At 42.7% G+C, this 20,584-nt stretch overlaps 2 protein-coding genes across 5 annotated transcripts in view; both read left to right on the forward strand.

Annotated features, from left to right (window-relative positions):
* Positions 1-3,882, forward strand: part of LOC127009262 (uncharacterized) — a 95,008-nt gene extending 91,126 nt beyond the window's left edge. For 2 of the 4 annotated variants that reach the window (XM_050882152.1, XM_050882153.1), the window contains 2 exons: positions 1,149-1,334; positions 3,570-3,882. In XM_050882152.1, coding sequence (XP_050738109.1) covers positions 1,149-1,334; positions 3,570-3,793 — 410 coding nt within the window. In that variant the 3' untranslated portion in view covers positions 3,794-3,882. Of the gene's footprint in view, positions 1-250; positions 528-885; positions 1,039-1,148; positions 1,335-3,569 lie in introns of all 4 variants that reach the window. The other 2 variants (XM_050882150.1, XM_050882151.1) reach the window with 2 other exon arrangements.
* A 2,528-nt stretch (positions 3,883-6,410) lies between these two features.
* Positions 6,411-9,895, forward strand: LOC127009263 (uncharacterized). The gene is made up of 4 exons (XM_050882155.1): positions 6,411-6,669; positions 7,129-7,281; positions 7,392-7,577; positions 9,356-9,895. The coding sequence occupies exons 1-4, from the start codon at positions 6,456-6,458 to the stop codon at positions 9,577-9,579; spliced, it is 777 nt and encodes a 258-aa protein (XP_050738112.1). The 5' UTR covers positions 6,411-6,455; the 3' UTR covers positions 9,580-9,895.
* Positions 9,896-20,584: the final 10,689 nt, after the last annotated feature.

Raw genomic sequence — 20,584 nt, forward strand, 5'->3', positions numbered from 1 at the left:
GATTACATTTTGTTTTTTCCTGCTATTATGTATCGACTTATAGATCTGAAAGTAAGCGTTTATTACTTCCCCAAAGCCATACATTTCACATGAATATAATCATAATTATACGTTAATTATTTAAGACATGGCGGGCGCTCCCTTTAATCACTCATTGTGCAGAGGTGTGTTTAATGAACCCACGCAGTGCAACCTTCCTATTTGAATCACTGCATAAATCTGTATTCATTGTGTAAGACAAAACTACTAGTTTCATCATACAGGAGTCAGGAGGGCTGCTGCCGAGCCCATCAGAAGGACTGCCGCCGGGAAGATGCCACTGGCAGCTGCGGACGGGACCAAGATGGTGCGTGTGGCGGTGGCGGCGGTGTTGGTGGTGGGGTGTGTGCATCACCTCCCCGCCACCGCGGCAGGACAGCCCTCAGTGTTCTACGTCAACAGTGTTTCTCTTGGCAACTACTTAGAAAAACCAGGGATGACGATAGACAGCAAGGATGCCTACCTGACGATAAGCGCCAAAGATAAATGTAAGCACTCAAAATTACAATAGACGGCTTGCATTATTTCACCTCAACTGTAGTACAATAATTTATTACGATGCACTTCACGTGTTTGATCTCCCCAAACATCCATGAAATAAATGTTTTCCGAACCATCAATTAACATTATTTTAATATTCACTGAGGTTGGTTTCATCACGTCTCTTTATGTGGATCATGTACTTTCTGAACACTCAAATGTTCAATGTCAAGACCAGCACCTGATCCACTGAGTATACCTTCTTAGGCCTCGCCAGAGCAGGCCGGGTAAGTCGTGAGGCCGTGAGTTCTCCCGTTTCTAAGCCCGGTGATTAACACTTTCCTCGTCTCATCCTCCTCTGCACAGGCAGCTGCCGGGCCGCGTGCCGGACACATCCTCGCTGCGTAGCCGCTGCCATAGTGCCTGATGGGCAGGCATGGCAGTGCCGTCTGGCCGACGAGGGACCAATCTTCATTAACGTCACGGAGGATCCCGAAGCGACCTATGTCTTCTGGGAGAGTACGTTTTTAGTTTACCTTATTTAATATTTCATTTCCTTTTTCCATAATCTGCAACAACGAGCTGTTATTTGCCTGCTTCAGTTTCATCTGTTTCCTGTTCCATCACAGAATCACTGCCAGAGAATCTCTATTTCGGATTGGGAAAGGACAGAATGCTGTACCTGGTCGAGAAGTTCAGAAACAAAACATTCCAAGAAGCCAAAAACTTTTGCAGACGCATTCCTGGACACCGACTGGCCATGACAAAAACCAGGAATAGTTTTGACGCGTTGGTTGACATCATTAAGGAAACCGGTATGTTGTTTCCTGTGCTAAGTCAGGGATAATTAGGAGTGCTATTATTTGTAGGGCTATTATTTGTATAGTTTTAGGAACGAGTCAAGGGATAACTGTGATAAAGCCATTTTGGGCTGAACACTACAAGAACAACATTCCTGTTACACTAAATTCAATTAGTCACGCTGCTACAACCACCGAATGATTATTTTTTTATGAACTTAATTTTTCTTTCACCTGAACATGTTTGAGCTATTGCCTTCACTTTGCGATTCCAGCAATCTAAACTACCCTGGCCTCACTCTTGCCCGTCGCGCACTTCTTGGCATTCTTTCTACACTCCTGCTCTGTGGAAATGTTTCAACAATAAGCTTGCAAGTTACTGGTCCATCTGGAAAGCTACATATTTCAACATATTGCTGATATAAATTCTTCTCAAAGCACGCCTCCGAAAGACTGGTTCCGTGGAGGACACATTGTCGGCTATCACTCACAGTCCTCTGTCTGCTCACTTTCTTGCGTAGCGTGACCAGAATATGGCACAACAGCTGTCCTTCATGCTGCCAGTGAGCGCGGGGCAGGGTGATGAACCGCGATCGGTAGGCCTGTGTCATGCACCTGCAGGAAACAGACCTTTCCCGAGCGTTTCCATTTGTTTCTGTCTTGTGTCTTTAGTGTTCAGTCTTGATGTAAACGATCTAAACACGTATTTCCCATTGTCACTTTTGCTCTCCTCTTGTTTTTCCTCTTACATTTATATATGAACCTTTACCTTTTCTAATTGCCTTTATTATGTCATATTTGTTCTCTTATTCATTTGCAGTTTTTCTTATCCATTATAGTATTTATTAATCCATTTTAGAGTTTATTAACACTGTCTCAGTTTCTCTTTCGACGCTTCTCACTTCCGTTGCCAGAACCTTGGGCAGTGTTAATGCTTAAGGTCCATATGCCATGACGGACGCACTGACTGAAATAATTCGCTTTAGCCACAGCGGTAAAGAGTTTCTCAGTATCCTACTTTGTTTTCAGAAAGTTCTCCAGCCCAGGATCATGTTTTTTTTTTTCAGTTTGAATAAGAATGCTGAGTGGGTTTGTGCCAGTTGTCCTAAATATCAATATTCAGTAACTGTTTCTAGAGTTTGTTCTTGGGTGACTATTTATTTGATCTGTACATAATCATTGAACATAACTTTAGTCTTTTTCTCATTCGTCTTCAGCTCACATGTACACCTTCCCTGTTAAGTGCCTCTGTTATCCGATGCCGTTCATCATATGGCTCTCTGAGGGGAACAGTATCACCTGCGTATCAAATATTACCTGGTTATTCGTTGTTGCTCCTCCAGTTAAGATTTTTAAAAATATTTCTTCTAAGTATGCCGTAGGTAGTCATGGGTATACGGCATCGCCCTGTCATACTCCTTGTTTTAATGAAACATCTCCGGTATCTAAATGGAGTATAATAGTCACCGGTCCATTCCTGTAAATATCTTCAAGAATCATTCTGGAATAGTTTCCACTTGTTTCCACAGAGTCGTAGTCAACGAATGCCACTAAAGGTGTTGTCTGTATTAATTTATTTTTCCTGCTACTTGATTCACCACTTCGGTGCGATCCGGGGGCTAGAACTCACTTGGTAGGCAGCTTATTCCACGAGTGGGTTAGAATCAACGGTGTCGGAAATTCAGATTACAAATTTCTGTGCGAATAATTTGTAAATAGTTGACGGTAAGCTGATGGGCGGTAATTTGTAAGACCTGTTAGGTGCCCTGTGTTGTGTACGAAGACGGTGGTTGCATTGTTTTCCATTCTTGTGGCATAATTTTAAACATTCAGCGACAGTCTTCGATATTTTTGTTACATTGATTTCTCCAGCGTCCTTGTTGGATGCTCTGCGGTAAAACCATCTTCCCCGGAAGCTTTCCCTTGTTTTATCCTTGTTAGTGTTCATTTAATTTCGTCTTTTACTCTTCTAATTTTCTTTTTTGTTCTCTTTTTTTTCGTTAGTATTTATGATGTAATACCTGTTCCCAAAGTTGTTTTGGAAACAATGAACAGAACTCCGTAACCAAGACGATATGAAGGAGCCGACTGAGCCAATCGATCAAATGTTGAGTTTAGCAAATGTTTAGCTCACAAAGGATTAGTTAGTTTGATCCATTTATTTGTTAATGTTCTTGGTTTTAGGACATAAATCATTTACTGTAGCATTTACTTATGTGGAAATCTAATAATTCCGAATGTTGTCGGCAGGTCATGCGTGGGTGTGGATAGACCTGCGTCAACAGGACGAGACTGACAAAAACTCTTTGGTGTGGGGCGACAACACAACATACAGTGTTACAAACATTATGCTTATAGTCCTCTCACGAGGTTGTCCTTTTATCCTGACTTGGTGGGGAATAATCCGGGAGAGTTGTTACGACGGGCGTTGGATTGCAGCGTGCCAGGCTGACCCACTGGGCCTGGGCGATTAGTATTGTCTCTGCCCAGTGTTTTCTCCTAAGGCTGTCCTTCAGGCCTTTTCTTCAACAGTCCAGTCTATTTTCTGCATAACCTTTACAACCTAACTATGTCTCTTGGCAGGTCTGTCTGTACTGAGCAGGTCTTCCCTATTTATTCATTCAGTGACACTCAAGATGAAGACCAGTATCGAGTAAACTTTTTTACTCCTATTAACCTTTAGACCCCATGATTCTAAGCATCTTGCACCCTATCATTAGGTTTAGTATAAGGGTAATAAAGTCAAATATTACCTTTCTGAATTTTCTGGAATTACAATCACAATAGAGTGGAGCGGACCCAGTACAACCTTTATTCGTATCAACATGGACATTTTTGTCGATGTTTATGTTCTTTGAAATAATCTGACCATTTTTTTTCTGATGTGTGTGTGTGTGTGTGTGTGTGTGTGTGTGTGTGTGTGTGTGTGTGTGTGTGTGTGTGTGTGTGTGTGTGTGTGTGTGTGTGTGTGTGTGTGTGTGTGTGTGTGTTTATATCTCTTTCTATCTACCTATCTATCTATCTATCTATCTATCTAATTATCTATCTATCTAGATTATCTATCTATTTATTATCTATCTATTTATCTATCTATCTATGTAAATCTATTTATCTATGTATGCATATCTATTTATATTTATATTTATATTTATACCTATCTATCTATGTAAATCTATCTATCTATTTATATTTATATCTATACCTATCTATCTATGTAAATCTATCTATTTATTTATATTTATATGTATACCTATCTATCTATGTAAATCTATCTATTTATTTATATTTATATCTATACCTATCTATCTATGTAAATCTATCTATCTATTTATATTTATATCTATACCTATCTATCTATGTAAATCTATCTATTTATTTATATTTATATCTATACCTATCTATCTATGTAAATCTATCTATTTATTTATATTTATATCTATACCTATCTATCTATGTAAATCTATCTATTTATATTTATATCTATATCTATACCTATCTATCTATGTAAATCTATCTATCTATGTAAATCTATCTATCTATTCATATTTATATCTATATCTATACTTATCCATATCTATACCTATCCATATCTATACCTATCTATATCTATACCTATCTATATCTATACCTATCTATATCTATACCTATCTATATCTATACCTATCTATATCTATACCTATCTATATCTATATCTGTGTGTGTGTGTGTGTGTGTGTGTGTGTGTGTGTGTGTGTGTATAAATAAAATGGGACCATACGTAATAGCTGCACGTTAGTAAGATTAAAATCAGTCTTTGCACTGTTTGTCATTTTTTATTAATACTGTCTATTTACTTGAACATTTGTAAGCCAGTGACTTTGGAAACCTTGCAGTCTGTTCTGTGTCGGGAGCAGAAAAAAAGAACAAGACTTCTGTCCCGCCCGGGCGACTTTGTGTGAGGAACACCGCACGTTAGTTTGTCAACGATCCATCTCGTGTTCTCTTTGAGTGTACGTCTTTGTGGCAATGAAATAAATCTTAAAGCACTTCAACAGACTCTTTCTAAAACAACACTACTGAAGCAACCTTAAATCCATTTTCATTTTAATTATTCTTTACATGATTGCAAAATTAAAGTAAAATAAATTCTACCAATGGGGAATCGGAAGTACAAGTTATGAGAGAGTAATCAGGCGACAAAGCTGTATTTATAAGACGATGAAAGGAGAAGCTTATCTTTGAAACCTACACGCAGAGGGCAAGGCTCTGCCGAGGGGCCTCTGCCGGATATCTTGACACTGAGTCTTTCACGATGCCGCAGATCTACAGGTAAAGAGTGGCCCCTGTCCACCCAGCAGTGAATGGGTACCAGGTATTAATCATGAGTTGTGTCCCGTCTCCTGGGATCTGTTCCCTTCTCCTATAATTCCTTCCCCCTCCTGTCTCTCTCCGGCATATGATCACAGATGTTGCGCCGACTAAAAGAAACTTTCCAACTTTCCTATAAAAGTATTTATTTTAGAGTAACTTTTTTGACCGCCGCTTTGTCTTCAGCTTCGGTCTGCCCGTTTGTAGAGGAAAGAACTAAGCAAAACTGAATCATTTCCCGTCCAGGCAACACGCCAGACACCCGTCACTCCTCCCTGCCCTGCACGGTGACGGCTGGCCCACACGCGACGGGGTGGATGCGCTGCGCCTGTCACCTGATCAAATACACGAGTTGACGAGCTGCCTCAAGTCGGACAAGACCCACGCCAGCACAGTGGGTCGCGGGCACTTGGCTGCTAGGGTGTGCTCGTAAACTGTCTCACTGTAGGATCAGTAATTAAGGCGCTAAACATAACCCATTGATTGGAGATGTCAGATCAGATGTAGGAAATCCGTCGGGACCATTTATGCCTTCAGATTCGAATATTTAGGTTCCAAACATACACACAGCGACAAGAGACTGTTTTCAGAAGTGTCTCAGAGGCACTTAATCACTCGTTGTGCAGAGGTGTTTAATAAACTCACACAGTGCATACTTCCTATTTGAATCGCTACATAAATCAATATACCTACATTGTGTAAGAGAAAAGTACTATAAAAAAATAGTTTCAGCCTACAGGAGTCAGGAGGGCTGCTGCTGAACCCAGCAGAAGGACTGCCGCCGGGAAGATGCCACTGGCAGCTGCGGACGGGACCAAGATGGTGCGTGTGGCGGTGGCGGCGGTGTTGGTGGTGGGGTGTGTGCATCACCTCCCCGCCACCGCGGCAGGACAGCCCTCAGTGTTCTACGTCAAGAGTGTTTCTCTTGGCAACTACTTAGAAAAACCAGGGATGACGATAGACAGCAGGGATGCCTACCTGACGATAAGCGCCAAAGATAAATGTAAGCACTCAAAATTACAATAGACAGCTTGCATTATTTCACCTCAACTGTAGTACAATAATTTATTACGATGCACTTCACGTGTTTGATCTCCCCAAACATCCATGAAATAAATGTTTTCCGAACCATCAATTAACATTATTTTAATATTCACTAAGGTTAAGTTAGTCGTATACAAACAGGTTTCATCGTGTTGTATATCAGGTACTGCCTATTATCAAGTTAAGAAGGACACGTTTCTTTATGTGGATCATGTACTTTCTGAACACTCAAATGTTCAATGTCAAGACCAGCACCTGATCCACTGAGTATACCTTCTTAGGCCTCGCCAGAGCAGGCCGGGTAAGTCGTGAGGCCGTGAGTTCTCATCTCTTGGTCGGACCTGTGAGTGGCTGCCTTGTACTCCCGTTTCTAAGCCCGGTGATTAACACTTTCCTCGTCTCATCCTCCTCTGCACAGGCAGCTGCCGGGCCGCGTGCCGGACACATCCTCGCTGCGTAGCCGCTGCCATAGTGCCTGATGGGCAGGCATGGCAGTGCCGTCTGGCCGACGAGGGACCAATCTTCATTAACGTCACGGAGGATCCCGAAGCGACCTATGTCTTCTGGGAGAGTACGTTTTTAATTTACCTTATTTAATATTTCATTTCCTTTTTCCATAATCTGCAACAACGAGCTGTTATTTGCCTGCTTCAGTTTCATCTGTTTCCTGTTCCATCACAGAATCACTGCCAGAGAATCTCTATTTCGGATTGGGAAAGGACAGAATGCTGTACCTGATCGAGAAGTTCAGAAGCAAAACATTCCAAGAAGCCAAAAACTTTTGCAGACGCATTCCTGGACACCGACTGGCCATGACAAAAACCAGGAATAGTTTTGACGCGTTGGTTGACATCATTAAGGAAACCGGTATGTTGTTTCCTGTGCTAAGTCAGGGATAATTAGGAGTGCTATTATTTGTAGGGCTATTATTTGTATAGTTTTGGGAACGAGTCAAGGGATAACTGTGATAAAGCCATTTTGGGCTGAACACTACAAGAACAACATTCCTGTTACACTAAATTCAATTAGTCACGCTGCTACAACCACTGAATTATTATTTTTTTATGAACTTAATTTTTCTTTCACCTGAACATGTTTGAGCTATTGCCTTCACTTGTAATTCCAGCAATCTAAACTACCCTGGCCTCACTCTTGCCCGTCGCGCACTTCTTGGCATTCTTTCTACACTCCTGCTCTGTGGAAATGTTTCAACAATAAGCTTGCACGTTACTGGTCCATCTGGAAAGCTGCATATTTCAACATATTGCTGATATAAATTCTTCTCAAAGCACGCCTCCGAAAGACTGGTTCCGTGGATGACACATTGTCGGCTATCACTCACAGTCCTCTGTCTGCTCACTTTCTTGCGTAGCGTGACCAGAATATGGCACAACAGCTGCCCTTCATGCTGCCAGTGAGCGTTTTCAGAAAGTTCTCCAGCCCAGGATGATGTTTTTTTTTTTCAGTTTGAGTGAGATTGCTGAGTAGGTTTGTGCCAGTTGTCCTAAATATCAATATTCAGTAACTGTTTCTAGAGTTTGTTCTTGGGTGACTATTTATTTGATCTCAACATTATCTTTGAACATAACTTTAGTCTTTTTCTCATTCGTCTTCAGCTCACATGTACACCTTCCCTGTTAAGTGCCTCTGTTATCCGATGCCGTTCATCATATGACTCTCTAAGCGGAACAGTATCACCTGCGTATCAAATATTACCTGGTTATTCGTTGTTGCTCCTCCGTTAAGATTTTTATAAATATTTCTTCTAAGTATGCCGTAGGTAGTCATGGGTATACGGCATCGCCCTGTCATACTCCTTGTTTTAATGAAACATCTCCGGTATCTAAATGGAGTATAATAGTCACCGGTCCATTCCTGTAAATATCTTCAAGAATCATTCTGGAATAGTTTCCACTTGTTTCCAGAGTCGTAGTCAACGAATGCCACTAAAGGTGTTGTCTGTATTAATTTATTTTTCCTGCCACTTGGTTCACCACTTCGGTGCGATCCGGGGGCTAGAACTCACTTGGTAGGCAGCTTATTCCCCGAGTGGGTTAGAATCAAAGGTGTCGGAAATTCAGATTACAAATTTCTGTGCGAATAATTTGTAAATAGTTGACGGTAAGCTGATGGGCGGTAATTTGTAAGACCTGTTAGGTGCCCTGTGTTGTGTACGAAGACGGTGGTTGCATTGTTTTCCATTCTTGTGGCATAATTTTAAACATTCAGCGACAGTCTTCGATATTTTTGTTACATTGATTTCTCCAGCGTCCTTGTTGGATGCTCTGCGGTAAAACCATCTTCCCCGGAAGCTTTCCCTTGTTTTATCTTTGTTAGTGTTCATTTAATTTCGTCTTTTATTCTTCTAATTTTCTTTTTTGTTCTCTTTTTTTTGTTAGTATTTATTTTGCAATACCTGTTCCCAAAGTTGTTTTGGAAACAATGAACAGAACTCTGTAACCAAGACGATATGAAGGAGCCGACTGAGCCAATCGATCAAATGATGAGTTCAGCAAATGTTTAGCCCACAAAGGATTAGTTAGTTTGATCCATTTATTTCTTAACGCTCTTGGTTTTAGGACATAAATCATTTACTCTAGCATTTACTTATGTGGAAATCTAATAATTCCGAATGTTGTCGGCAGGTATTGGGTGGGTGTGGATAGACCTGCGTCAACAGGACGAGACTGACAAAAACTCTTTGGTGTGGGGCGACAACACAACATACAGTGTTACAAACATTGTGCCTACAGTCCTCTCACGAGGTTGTCCTTTTATCCTGACTTGGCGGCGAGCAATCGAGGAGAATTGTTACGACGGGCGTTGGTTTGCAGCATGCCAGGCTGACCCACTGGGCCTGGGCGATTAGTATTGTCTCTGCCCAGTGTCTTCTCCTAAGGCTGTCCTTCAGGCCTTTTCATCAACAGTCCAGTCTATTTTCTGCATAACCTTTACAACCTAACTATGTCTAGTCTGTTCCCTATTTATTCATTCAGTGACACTGAAGATGAAGACCAGTATCGAGAAAACTTTTTTACTCCTATTAACCTTTAGACCCCATGATCCTAAGCATCTTGCACCCTATCATTAGGTTTAGTATAAGGGTAATAAAGTCAAATATTACCTTTCTGAATTTTCTGGAATTACAATCACAATAGAGTGGAGCGGACCCAGTACAACCTTTATTCGTATCAACAAGGAAAGTTTTGTCGATGTTTATGTGCTTTGAAATAACCTAACCATTTTTTTTCTTGTGTGTGTGTGTGTGTGTGTGTGTGTGTGTGTGTGTGTGTGTGTGTGTGTGTGTGTGTGCTTACATATCTCTATCTATCTATCTATTTATCTATCTATCTATTTATCTATCTATCTATTTACCTATCTATCTATCTATCTATATAAATCTATCTATCTATATAAATCTATATATCTACTTATCTATCTATCTATATACCTATCTATCTATCTATCTATCTATCTATCTATATAAATCTATCCATCTCTCTCTCTCTCTCTCTCTCTCTCTCTCTCTCTCTCTCTCTCTCTCTCTCTCTCTCTCTCTCTATATATATATATATATATATATATATATATATATATATATATATTTATATATTTATATATATATATATATATATATATATATATATACATACATATACATACATATACATAAATATATACAAATATATACATACATATACATATATATATAAATATACATATACATACATATACACATATATATATATATAAAAGGGGGCCATACGTAATAGCTGCACGTTTGTAAGATTAAAAACGGTCTTTGCACTATTTGTCATTTTTTATTAATACTGTCTATTTACTTGAACATTTGTAAGTCAGTGACTTTGAAAACCTTGCAGTCTGTTCTGTGTCGGGAGCAGAAAAAAAGAACAAGACTTCTGTCCCGCCCGGGCGACTTTGTGTGAGGAACACCGCACGTTAGTTTGTCAACGATCCATCTCGTGTTCTCTTTGAGTGTACGTCTTTGTGGCAATGAAATAAATCTTAAAGCACTTCAACAGACTCTTTCTAAAACAAAACTACTGAAGCAACCTTAAATCCATTTTCACTTAATATTTCTTTATATGATTGCAAAATTAAAGTAAAATATGAATTACCAATGGGGAGCCAGGAATATAAGTCGCCAGGAAGTAATCGCATTAACAGACAGTGCAGAGAGGTCAAGAAGTGCAAACCCTGGACACACAAGTACAGAACTGGATTACAAAGGGGTATTTATAAGAGGATGAAAGGAGAAGCTAATCTTTGAACCCTACACGCAGAAGACAAGGGTCTGCAGAGGGACCTCTTCCGGAAATCTTGACAGTGAGCCCCTTCACGATGCCGTAGACCTACAGGGAAAGGATGACTGCCCCTAGGTAAATTTAGTCTACGGACAGGTAAAATCATCCCCCCGCCCCCCCCCCCCCCCCCTCGCGCAGGCAAGGTACCAAACTCCTCCTCCTCCTCCCTCCCTATCTCTTCCGCCACAGCCACCCACCTTGTTACCACCCCTTCCTCTCTCTCCCCGCCCCTTCCTCCTATTCCAGCTTCTCTTCCTGCTCCAGGTGCCGTTCCCAGGAAGGTTTTAGTTGTTGGGGACAGTCAAATCATGCTCATTGACAGGTACTTTTGTTGAAAGGACAAGGACAACACACTTCTGACAGTATTGAGGATATTTTAGGGGGGGAAAGTGCTCAGCCAATCGTCTTCTGCAGTTTCGGCGGCAATGATATCGGTAAAGTGGGGAGCGAAGAGATATTTAGGCGGTTTAGGGAATCGTTCGCCAGAGTGAGAGACTTCGGGGGGGGGGGGGTGCTTGCCGTTTGTGGTATTTTGCCAAGGAGGGGGTTAGGTGAGGGATGGCTTTCCAGGGCCTTAGAAGTAAATAGCAGGCTGTCGGCTCACTGTAAGCGTAATGGTTGGCTCTTCATTGATAATTGGGACCTCTTTTACGAGCGGGGCACCTTGTATGCCAAGGATGGGGTGCACCTATCACTCCAGGTGGTAGATGTTCTCGCAGACTCCCTCGAACGATCACTTAGCACCCTACAGGATTTTTTAGAGTAGGCAAGGGGGGAGGGCCTAACATTAGTGGCTGTGCACCGCAGACTGGGACTACAGGGCGCAAGAGTAATCGAAAGGATGTAAGAAAGAATGGGCTAACGGCCTATTACACCAACAGTAGGAGTCTCAGGAGCAAGATAGATCTACTGAGGGGGAAAGCATGTGTCGAGAAATTCGACATTATAGCTATCACGGAAACCTGGGTGGATACTGCCAACAAAAACTTCATGTCAGAGTATGAAATAGATGGTTATCAGATGTTTCACAAAGATAGAAAGGGAAGAAGGGGAGGGGGGGTGGCACTTTATGTTAAAGACACACTTAAATGTTCCGCTAACAATTCTGTTCAAACAAATGGCAACTCAAAATCAGTTTGGGTGGACGTCCACAAGGGGAAAGACAAACTACTTCTAGGGGTTCTTTACAGGCCTCCCAACCTTAGCAGGCAGGACACTGATATACTACTACAAGAGGTAGGCAGGGCGAGCAGGAGCAAAAATGTCTGCATAATGGGGGATTTTAACTATAGGAATATAGACTGGGGAGGCGTGGTGGGTGATCTAGAATCTGAGGATTTTCTGAAAGTAATACAAGATAATTTTCTCAAGCAGACAGTGACTGAGCCCACCAGAGGAAATAACATTTTAGACTTAGTTCTGACTAACAACGAGAATATGATCAGTGAGCTAGATGTTGGGGGAGAATTAGGTGGCAGTGATCACAAGGAAATTAGGTTTAAATTAGACTGGGCGGCGACCCATGAACTCAACTCTGTGTTGGTGCCTGACTTTAGAAGAGCTGATTATGAGGGGCTCAGAAGACACCTTGAGGAGGTAAATTGGGGAACCTTAAGGCTAGATGAGGGCCAGATCTCAGGTCTGGAACCGGAAAGACAGGGGAATCATGTAGAAATGACCTACAATAATTTAGTGAGAGTAATTACAGAGGGTCAGAGACAGTATATCCCTTACCAAGCACGTAGGAAGGAAAATAACGACCCCAAATGGATGACCCGCAGACTCAAGCATGAGATTGGCTTGAAGAGAGGAATTTATAGGAAAATAAAGAACGGAGAAACTCACCTCAGGGGTAGGTATGTTGAGCTAGCCAGGTCGGTGAGGAAGAACACCCGCCTAGCAAAAATAAATTATGTGACTAGGGTAGCCAACGAGGCCAAGAGCGATCCCAAGGGCTTCTTCAAATTGTACAGAACGAAAACAAGGGACAGGATTGGACCGTTGAAAACAAACACAGGTGAGCTCGTTGAGAATGGAGAAGATATGAGTCAAATGATGAATGACTATTTCCTCTCAGTTTTCACGCAGGAAGATCTAACAACCATTCCGGAGAGAGTTCAGGTATACGAGGGCGAAGAGAACGACAAGTTGAGGGATATGATCATCACTAGGCAAGTAGTCCAGGATGAGATTGGTAGGTTGAAGAAAAACAAATCGCCGGGGCCGGACGAAGTATTCCCACGGATTCTGAAAGAGTGCAAGGAGGTCCTCAGTGGCCCAGCTACCGATATCTTTAAGATGTCAGTGAATTCTGGGTATGTGCCCAATCAATGGAAAGTAGCTAATGTGACGCCGATTTTCAAAAAGGGAGACAAGTCAGCCACCTCAAATTATCGCCCAATTAGCTTAACATCAGTTGTAGGAAAGATGTTGGAGTCAATTGTAGCCGGGAGCATTAGGGACCATCTAGAGAAGTATAGTTTAATTCATGACTCACAGCATGGGTTCACAAAGGGTAGGTCTTGCCTTACTAATCTGTTGTCCTTCTACACTAAAGTGATCGAGGCGGTTGACAGCGATGAAAACTATGACATATTATATCTAGATTTCAGTAAGGCGTTCGACAAAGTTCCTTATCACCGGCTATTACTAAAATTACAGGCTCACGGCGTAGATGGGAAAGTTTTGAACTGGATCAGGGCGTGGCTTAGTGGTAGGAAGCAGAGAGTGCAAATCAATGGTAAAAAATCTGAATGGGGCAGTGTTACGAGTGGAGTCCCACAGGGGTCGGTGCTGGGTCCTCTGCTTTTTATTATTTACATCAATGACTTGGACACAGGAATTAGTAATGATGTCAGTAAGTTCGCAGATGATACCAAGATCGGTAGAGTAGTCCAATCAGACAGGGACGCTAGCGTTCTCCAGGATGAGCTTGACAGACTATATGATTGGGCGGGGAAGTGGCAGATGGAATTCAATGTCGGGAAGTGTAGCATTCTGAGTGTAGGTAGGAATAATCCCTCACACAATTACTCCCTAAATGGCACTCCTCTAAGCAGGTCTGGGCGTGAGAGAGACTTAGGAGTACTAGTGAGCGCTGGCCTCCGTCCTAGGGCTCAATGCATTCAGGCTAAAAATCGGGCAAACAGAGTACTTGGTTTCATCTCAAGGAGCGTAAGCAATAGGAGCGCTGAAGTCATCCTCAAACTTTACTTAGCACTAGTTAGACCTCATCTCGATTATGCAGTTCAGTTCTGGTCCCCCTACTATAGAATGGATATCAAGATGTTAGAATCTGTACAGAGGAGGATGACAAAGATGATTCGGGGGGTGAGAAACTTGCCTTATGAAGACAGGCTGAAGCAGTTAAACCTACACTCTCTAGAAAGGCGAAGGTTGCGAGGAGACTTGATCGAAGTCTATAAATGGATGAAGGGCTTTAATAAAGGGGACGTCAATAAGATTTTGATAGTAAAAGAGCCGGGTAGGACACGTAGCAATGGTTTTAAGTTAGACAAATTCAGATTCAACAAAGACATAGGCAAGAATTGGTTCACCAATAGAGTGGTAGATGAATGGAACAGGCTTGGGAGCCATGCGCCAATAGATACATTCAAGAAGAGGTTAGATAAAGCCATGGATGGTGAGGTAAGGTGGGGTTGAGTGTACAGGAGCTGCCTTGTATAGGCCAACCGGCCTCTTGCAGACTCCTTACGTTCTTATGTTCTTATGTTAAGGATGTTTTTACCTAGGACTGCCCCCCCCGTGACTATCTTTCGGCTCCTTCCTTCCCGCCCCCATCCAACCTCCTCCTCTTCTCACCTCCAGCCCCTCAACGCCCTAATGCCCTCCCTTAATCTCCCCGGCAGTGTCTTGCCTTGTCCTGTACCTACCGGATGGTAAAGTTGGGAGCATACGGTATAGCTGCGCGTAACGGCGGTGCTCATCTCCGTCCCGTAGGCCCTTTGAGTCTGAGTCTGGGGGAGAACCCATTAACCCGACTCAGGGCCACTGTAAGATCTGGGTTACCTAAGTTAACCTTCCCCAGGTTTCCCCAGGTACCCATTTATTGACCATCTTGAAAGGAAGGATGAAACAGCTGGGTGGGCTGTGCGCCGACTGCGCAGGCTGGGATTCGAACCCAGGCCCGCTGATTTGTAGTTAGGGACGCCAACCACTGCGCCGCGGAATGGCCTATTGGCAAGTATATAAAAATAGGCTCCTCGAAAGAAAAAGAACATAAGGAAAGGAAATCAAACACATGGAAAGGAAAGGGAAATAAAGGAGAGAAGAAACATTGATGGGAGGAAAGAAAGGCGGGAACAGAGGAAAGAGGAAAGATTTTTTTTTTTAACTACAGCTCAACTGAGGTGAGAGGATAATAAGATCTGTATTAATGAGCCTCTTATACCTTAAACAGTTTATAATGAAGTTGACGTAATCCAAGAACATAGAAAAGTGTATAAAAGGAAGTAAAAAGCGATGAGGAAAGGACTGCATGGGAGAGAACAAGTGTCCTTTTCCCATCCACTACTTATCATTCTCTCTCTCTCTCTGTCTTTCTCTCTCTCTCTCTCTCTCTCTCTCTCTCTCTCTCTCTCTCTCTCTCTCTCTCATCTAATTACCTCTCACATTACAACAGAGAGAAAATTATGAAGCGAAAAATGTTTTATCCAACAAACCTAGAAGGAAAATAGAGGAAGGAAAAAGGGAAATAAGGAAGAAACAAAATAATGGAAATAACATTGGGAGGAAAGAAAGGACGAATGACTGAAGGGAGAGGGAAGACATGTGAGAAAGGAAAATTGAGTAGAAACAATGAAAAAGTAAGGGGAAAAAGGAAATTGGTATATATGACCGGTCAAAGATTAAAATTAGAAAAAAAAATGTATATGAGGTAAGAAAAACGAGAAATAAGGGAATATATTTAAAAGAAGAAAGCAAATTGAGGGAGGATAGAGGAAAGCAATGCCCCCAGCCACGACATTCTACAGACTCGTGTGCTCCATAATGCATCACACTTTCATCGGTGTTCTCAGACGCTTCCCCCTCTCATGTCAACTCATTTCAAAGGCCATAGAGGATATTAATCACGTTTTCATTACTTTTTTTTACGTTCATGATACAGGGGAAGTGTCGAGCAGGGTCTTAAAACTACCCCTGGAAATGGCCAAAACTCCTGTGAAAGTCTTGGGAAATGGGTGTGCTTGGTCGCCGAAAGGTATAAGACCTAGTACGACCTTTTTAACGTGCGGAGAGACTCATGAAACAGAACAACGCCCCAGCCATCACGCTGTCCACTACCTCCCCGTGCCGTCAACCGGGTGTCATGAAGGAGGCGGAGGAGGAGGAGGAGGAGGTTTGGGAGAGTATTAAGTCATGGTGCTGCAACTTGTGTGGAAGATGAGGTGGATCAGAGAAATAGAAGAAGAAGAAGAAGAAGGAGTGAGATTGTGTGAAGGAGGGGGTGGAAGAGAGGAATAGAAGAAGAGGGAGAAGAAGGAGTGAGATTGTGTGAAGGATGAGGTGGAAGAGAGGAATAGAAGAAGAGGAGGTGGAAGAAAGGGTTAGATCATGTGGAAGAGGAGGAGGTGGAAGAGGGGAATAGAAGAAGAGGAGGAGGAAGGAAGGGTTAGATCATGGGGAAGAGGAGGAGGTGGAACAGAGGAATAGAAGACGAAGACGAAAGACAAAGAAGACGGAGACGAAAACGAAGAAGACGAAGGGATTGGATCGTCTTGCGTGCGTGCTGAGGAAACTCGTAATTATTGAGGATCGGGTTGTGATGAGTCGATGCGTGGCTGTTTATCTCGCCGGATCGGATGGTGTTTGGGGCACCGCGCTCTCACGCTGTCCACGCACGGAAAGACGAGTTTACGCCGGTGTCTCCCATCAGGTTGAAGTGACTCACATTATTGGATGAAAAAGATTTATTGATGTTGACTCCCATACAGAAACTCATCACTAATCACACTACAGTACTTTAATGTCTCCCATCCAAAAGGTAATCACTAATCATGTGCACATTACACACGAATAACTACATTAAAATGGTTGCCTGCTTTATTGTCGAGGTACACTGACTCGTTTACTACCTCTCTGCATGCCGAAATTAACTTACATAAAAGTATTAATAGCATAATTAACAATAGTAGTATTGTAGTTATATACAAATTGTGTAAAACCAAACTCACGTTGTCAATGAACATAGGTCTATGCCAATTTGGTACATGTTTCGAGGCTTAATTGGGATACTGTGCAGTTTCGGGTCCACTTTCTTGAACACAGTGCTGGCTTTTTGGCACCGTGAGCAAGTTTTGATGGTTTCAACTACATCAGATGTAACGTTGCGCCACCAATATCTTTGCATTATGCGATCGATGACCTTATCCCTGCCAACGTGGCCTCCCAAAGCAACAGCTTCGTCGCTGTCACCAGCTCCTCGGTGACTGGCCAGCACAATGTCGAGCTGGTATTGGCGATCCTCAATCACCCGAAGGAAGCGAACTTCTGCAATCATATGTAAAATTATTAAACTATAGGCCATTACACCATTTCGCTTTTCGTTTCTACACGAATAGACTACTCACCTGTTACATCTCTCCTGTTCGGCTTATGGACAAGTTTTAGACAGTCGTCTTGGATAACGAATGCCCGACACTTCCTTCGAAAATTTTCTTTTTTTCCCTTGTCGTTTCCAACATGCACTGGCTATTTTTTTAAACCGCAGCAACTCTTCCACCTCGTCCATTTCAATAGAGAATTCCATGGTGTAAACGCGTCGATGAGCCGCGTTTATGTGTAGCAAGGAAGTGACTGATAAGGCCGTGGTGAGCTGCACAGGTGTTTCACCAGTAAAGTATATAGAAAACGGGAAGCGAAACGTCAAACACTCTAGTTAGATTCAGAAACACCAAAAAACGTCAGACAAGGTTCATTCGACGAAAGAGTCATGTCAAACGGGTGAGGAGTCGTCTGAAACCACACACAAGTGACAGGGAGTCGACTGAACCTAGTTTCATTTGACTGGAGGAGTTTTCTGAAACGGAGTAATTTGAAACCACTACACCGGCTTGGAACACAAAGGTAGAGATTATGTAGTGCAGGGCGTGGACTAACCTGTGTGTGGGTGTGGGTGGGTGTCATATTGGTGCTCTCTTCGGCCACTCCACTTTTGTTACTCCACTTTTGTCACTCCACTTTTGTCACTCCACTTTTGTCACTCCACTTTCGTCACTTCACCTCTGTCACTCCACCTCTGTCACTCCATCTCTGTCACTCCACTTCAGGGACTTCACTTTTTGTTACTTTACTTTCGTCACTTCACTTTTCGTCACTTCACTTTTGTCACATCACTTTTTGTCGTTCCACTTTTTGTCACTCCACACTTTTTGCCACTCCACACTTTTTGTCACTCCACTTATTGTCACTCCACACTTTTGTCACTCCACTTGAGTCAATCCACTTTTGTCCCTTCACTTCGGCCACTCCACTTCACCGTCTCCACTTCAGTCTGCGAATATAAAAAAAAGAGGATGTAAATAAAAGATTGTAGGAAGTCCACATGTAAAAAATAAGAATAAATACCCCCAAAAAAGGACATAGATGAGAGAGAGAGAGAGAGAGAGAGAGAGAGAGAGAGAGAGAGAGAGAGAGAGAGAGAGAGAGAGAGAGAGAGAGAGAGAGAGAGAGAGAGAGAGAGAGAGAGAGAGAACTTGCTCTACACTGCACATATATAAAAAAAAAAAAAGAGAGTTAGCCCTCGTAAAGCCGATAAGCCAGCTGCATAACCGCACGGCATTCCTGCGCGAAAGCCCCGTTTAAGCCCTTTTTTACGCCTTGCATTTTATCAGCCCCGGACAAGCTTGATGCACCGCCCGGCCCCCTAGCTTCGACTCTGCAGCAGCCTATGTAAACCACCACTTCCTTCTCCTCCTTCTCCTCCCTCGCTCAATAAATACAGATACAGAGGGAGCGACGTGTATAGAATGTATCATCTGTGTGTATCGTGTCCCCCTTGCTCGTTGTTCATCCATCTTAAACATCCGCCAAGAACTTCAGATTGCCATGCGTAAGAGGAATGGAGAGAGAGATGTGTATCTTTTGAATATGAGAAATTAGGAGCATGCAAAGAGAATGAAAATAATGATAAAAAAACGACAAATGAGCAATCATAATGGAATGCCACACTTATTATCATGCACACACACACACACACACACACACACACTGGCAATAACAGAATTTAAGCATGGAATATGTAAAAAAAAAGCACAAATCCCATCGAAATCCAGCATAAATGACCTCTCTTTCGGCCCCCTCTTTTGATTCTTTTTTCAGGAGCAGCGAGTAGCGGACTTTTTATTTTATTATTATTATTTCCTTTTTTTGTGCCTTTGAGCTGTCTCCTTTGTTGTAAAAAAAAATAATAAATATACGACCCCAACAATACAGTAAAAAAATAAAGTAAGTCAGAACGAGGTTAACTGGCCAACAAAACAACAACAACAAAACGAATGTAGTTTATAGAAGTAATCTGAATATAAATTAAGCTTTCTACATAAATAAAAGTGAAGAAACAAAACTCCATCCATTTCTCTCTTCTCGGCCGAACTTACATAGTCGTGAAAGGATGGGACGAAAGGAGAAACAAAGACAAAAATCAGAGGAGAAAAAGACGAACGTTGTGAGTGGACGGACGAACAAACGGGGGGTGGGGGCGAGGGGGGGAGGGGGGGGTGCTGAAACGAGAGACCAGCACAACAAGGACGGGGCAGGGAGGACGAATAGAGGAAGCAACAGCGGTCTTGTGGCGCCGGGCGTACGTCGTTGTTGTTGTTGTTGTTGTTGTTGTTGTTGTTGTTGTTGTTGTTGTTGTTGTTGTTGTTGTTGTTGTTGACCTTAACGATGATAATGATGAGTTGTTTCTCACGGCATTTCCTAACAGCTGAGGAACCCCCCCCCCAAAAAAAAAAAAAAAAAAGAATAGAAACCACACCATTTAAAATACCACAAATCAATACTTAAAACAAAACAAAAATGGAACTAAAGCCTCGAAAGACCATCCTTAAGAACGGCCGTGATGTGTATGTTATGCCTGTGTGCGTGTGTGTGCGTGTGTGCGTGTGTGTGTGTGTGTGTGTGTGTGTGTGTGTGTGTACCCATGGGGAGAGTTGCCGCGGGTCGTGTCCGGGTGGGTGCTTTGGGTGGGAACGGGCGACGAGAGAACTTGTGTCCGTGTCCTTATTTGGCTGACCTGGATGACTCCCCTTGCATCCTCCTGCTCTATTCCCTCCTGCTCCTGCTTCCCCTCCTCCTCCTCCTCCTCCTCCTCCTCCCCCTTCCTGATTTTCTCTGTCCTCGACCTCCACAACATTCCATCCAGCTCAGCATTCTCTCTCTCTTCTTCCTTCTCCTCTACCACCTCTCCCTCCTCTTCCTCCTCCTCTACCGCCTCTCCCTCCTCTTCCTCCTCCTCCTCTACCACCTCTTCCTCCTCCTCTACCACCTCTCCCTTCTCCTCCTCCTCTCCCGTTTCCTCCTCCTCCT

Source organism: Eriocheir sinensis, chromosome 40, assembly GCF_024679095.1.
Source record: "Eriocheir sinensis breed Jianghai 21 chromosome 40, ASM2467909v1, whole genome shotgun sequence".
NCBI lineage: Eukaryota > Metazoa > Arthropoda > Malacostraca > Decapoda > Varunidae > Eriocheir > Eriocheir sinensis.

Bases quoted from the DNA above. Each gene is read 5' to 3' on its own strand.
- LOC127009263 (XM_050882155.1), top strand. From the start codon at position 6,456: ATGCCACTGGCAGCTGCGGACGGGACCAAGATGGTGCGTGTGGCGGTG. The intron at 7,282-7,391 runs GTACGTTTTTAA...GTTCCATCACAG, and splicing joins GACCTATGTCTTCTGGGAGA to AATCACTGCCAGAGAATCTC. The intron at 7,578-9,355 runs GTATGTTGTTTC...TGTTGTCGGCAG, and splicing joins TGACATCATTAAGGAAACCG to GTATTGGGTGGGTGTGGATA.